Source organism: Oncorhynchus tshawytscha, unplaced genomic scaffold, assembly GCF_018296145.1.
Source record: "Oncorhynchus tshawytscha isolate Ot180627B unplaced genomic scaffold, Otsh_v2.0 Un_contig_5184_pilon_pilon, whole genome shotgun sequence".
Classification (NCBI taxonomy): Eukaryota; Metazoa; Chordata; class Actinopteri; order Salmoniformes; family Salmonidae; genus Oncorhynchus; species Oncorhynchus tshawytscha.
The window spans coordinates 117,501-119,551 of record NW_024609191.1 but is presented as its reverse complement, the minus strand read 5'-3'; the positions used below and the strand labels follow the sequence as shown (position 1 = coordinate 119,551).

Sequence of the window (2,051 nt, the reverse complement as noted above, 5' to 3'; positions counted from 1 at the left end):
GTATTAATTAAACACTACTGTACTGTATATTTTGAACATGTGTGTGTGTGTGTGTGTGTGTGTGTGTGTGTGTGTGTGTGTGTGTGTTGTGTGTGTGTGTGTGTGTGTGTGTGTGTTTCTGCAGCTCCCTGTGGGGGTAATGTAACAGGATCATCAGGATTCATCCTCTCCCCCAACTTCCCCCTCCCCTATCCGCACAGCAAAGACTGTGATTGGCTGATCGCTGTCCACTCAGACTACGTCATATCACTGGCTTTTATCAGGTAAGGAATGAATGAATGAATGAATGAATTGAATGAAAGAATGAAAGAATGAATGAATGAATGAATGAATGAATGAACGAATGAATGAATGAATGAATGAATGAATGAATGAATGAATGAATGAATGAAAGAATGAACGAACGAATGAACGAATGAACGAACTAATGAACGAACAAACAAATGAATGAATGAATGAATGAATGAACAAATGAACGTATGAATGATTCCATTCAGCTAATCTTCTGAACTGAGAGACGAACAGCTGAGAGCAGGAGGGTGTCTGCAGTGTGTTAGAGATCACCTGCTGGGTGCTGATGAACTGTGGGAGATTCAACATGTAGAATCATCAGGACATGAAAGTTACCGTTTGACAGCCAATGTTACTGTGGTGTGGTGTTCCTCTCTACTGGTATCTGAGTCTGGTTCCTCTCAAGGTTTATTCCTGTCATGTAGCTGATGTCTTGGCTCTTTCTATTGGGGATCTTCCTGTCGTGTAGCTGATGTCTTGGCTCTTTCTATTGGGGATCTTCCTGTCATGTAGCTGATGTCTTGGCTCTTTCTATTGGGGATCTTCCTGTCATGTAGCTGATGTCTTGGCTCTTTCTATTGGGGATCTTCCTGTCGTGTAGCTGATGTCTGGCTCTTTCTATTGGGGATCTTCCTGTCGTGTAGCTGATGTCTGGCTCTTTCTATTGGGGATCTTCCTGTCGTGTAGCTGATGTCTGGCTCTTTCTATTGGGGATCTTCCTGTCGTGTAGCTGATGTCTGGCTCTTTCTATTGGGGATCTTCCTGTCGTGTAGCTGATGTCTTGGCTCTTTCTATTGGGGATCTTCCTGTCGTGTAGCTGATGTCTTGGCTCTTTCTATTGGGGATCTTCCTGTCGTGTAGCTGATGTCTGGCTCTTTCTATTGGGGATCTTCCTGTCGTGTAGCTGATGTCTTGGCTCTTTCTATTGGGGATCTTCCTGTCATGTAGCTGATGTCTTGGCTCTTTCTATTGGGGCTCTGGACTGTGTTTTTGGAAGCCATTTTCTGAAAACTATTATTTTGAAAAAGGTCTTTATCATAGTGTGTGAAATGGAAAAATGTTTGTCCTGCTAGATACTGCTGATAGAGTCAACAGGAACAGACAGCATCGTTTTCACTTGGTTTGTCCTGCTAGACACTGCTGATATGGTCAACAGGAACAGACAGCATCAGTATCACTTGGTTTGTCCTGCTAGACACTGCTGATATGGTCAACAGGAACAGACAGCATCATTATCACTTGGTTTGTCCTGCTAGACACTGCTGATATGGTCAACAGGAACAGACAGCATCAGTATCACTTGGTTTGTCCTGCTAGACACTGCTGATATGGTCAACAGGAACAGACAGCATCATTATCACTTGGTTTGTCCTGCTAGACACTGCTGATCGTCAACAGGAACAGGAAATACACACAACCTCACGGGAACACTGAATAATAGGAAGAAGTTATGATTTTAAATTGGTGTTGTCTTGATTTAATTATCCCAAAGCTATTACCATTTTTGTCATGAGCCAAAGTCGTTATTTTAGAAATAATAGACTTTCTCTCTCAGTGAGAAACGTGATTTGATATACAGCAATAGAACAATATGAAAAGCCTCTGCTTCACACTACATTACCGGGGCCGCTTGAGAGCAGTTCTTCCTCCATGATGTTGCAACAATTCAATCTCTCACTCAATCTCTGTCTATCCCCCTGCTCTCTCTCTCTCTCTCTCTCTCTCTATCCCCCTGCTCTCTCTCTATCCCCCTGCTCTCT

The 2,051-nt window shown here is 43.1% G+C and overlaps 1 protein-coding gene across 1 annotated transcript in view; it reads left to right on the top strand.

Annotated features, from left to right (window-relative positions):
- Positions 1-124: 124 nt before the first annotated feature.
- LOC121844409 (CUB and sushi domain-containing protein 3-like) overlaps positions 125-2,051 on the top strand; it is a gene marked incomplete at its 5' end in the record, with an annotated part of 112,105 nt that continues 110,178 nt past the window's right edge. The window contains one exon of the mRNA XM_042314440.1: positions 125-263. Coding sequence (XP_042170374.1) covers positions 125-263 — 139 coding nt within the window. The remainder of the gene's footprint in view (positions 264-2,051) is intronic.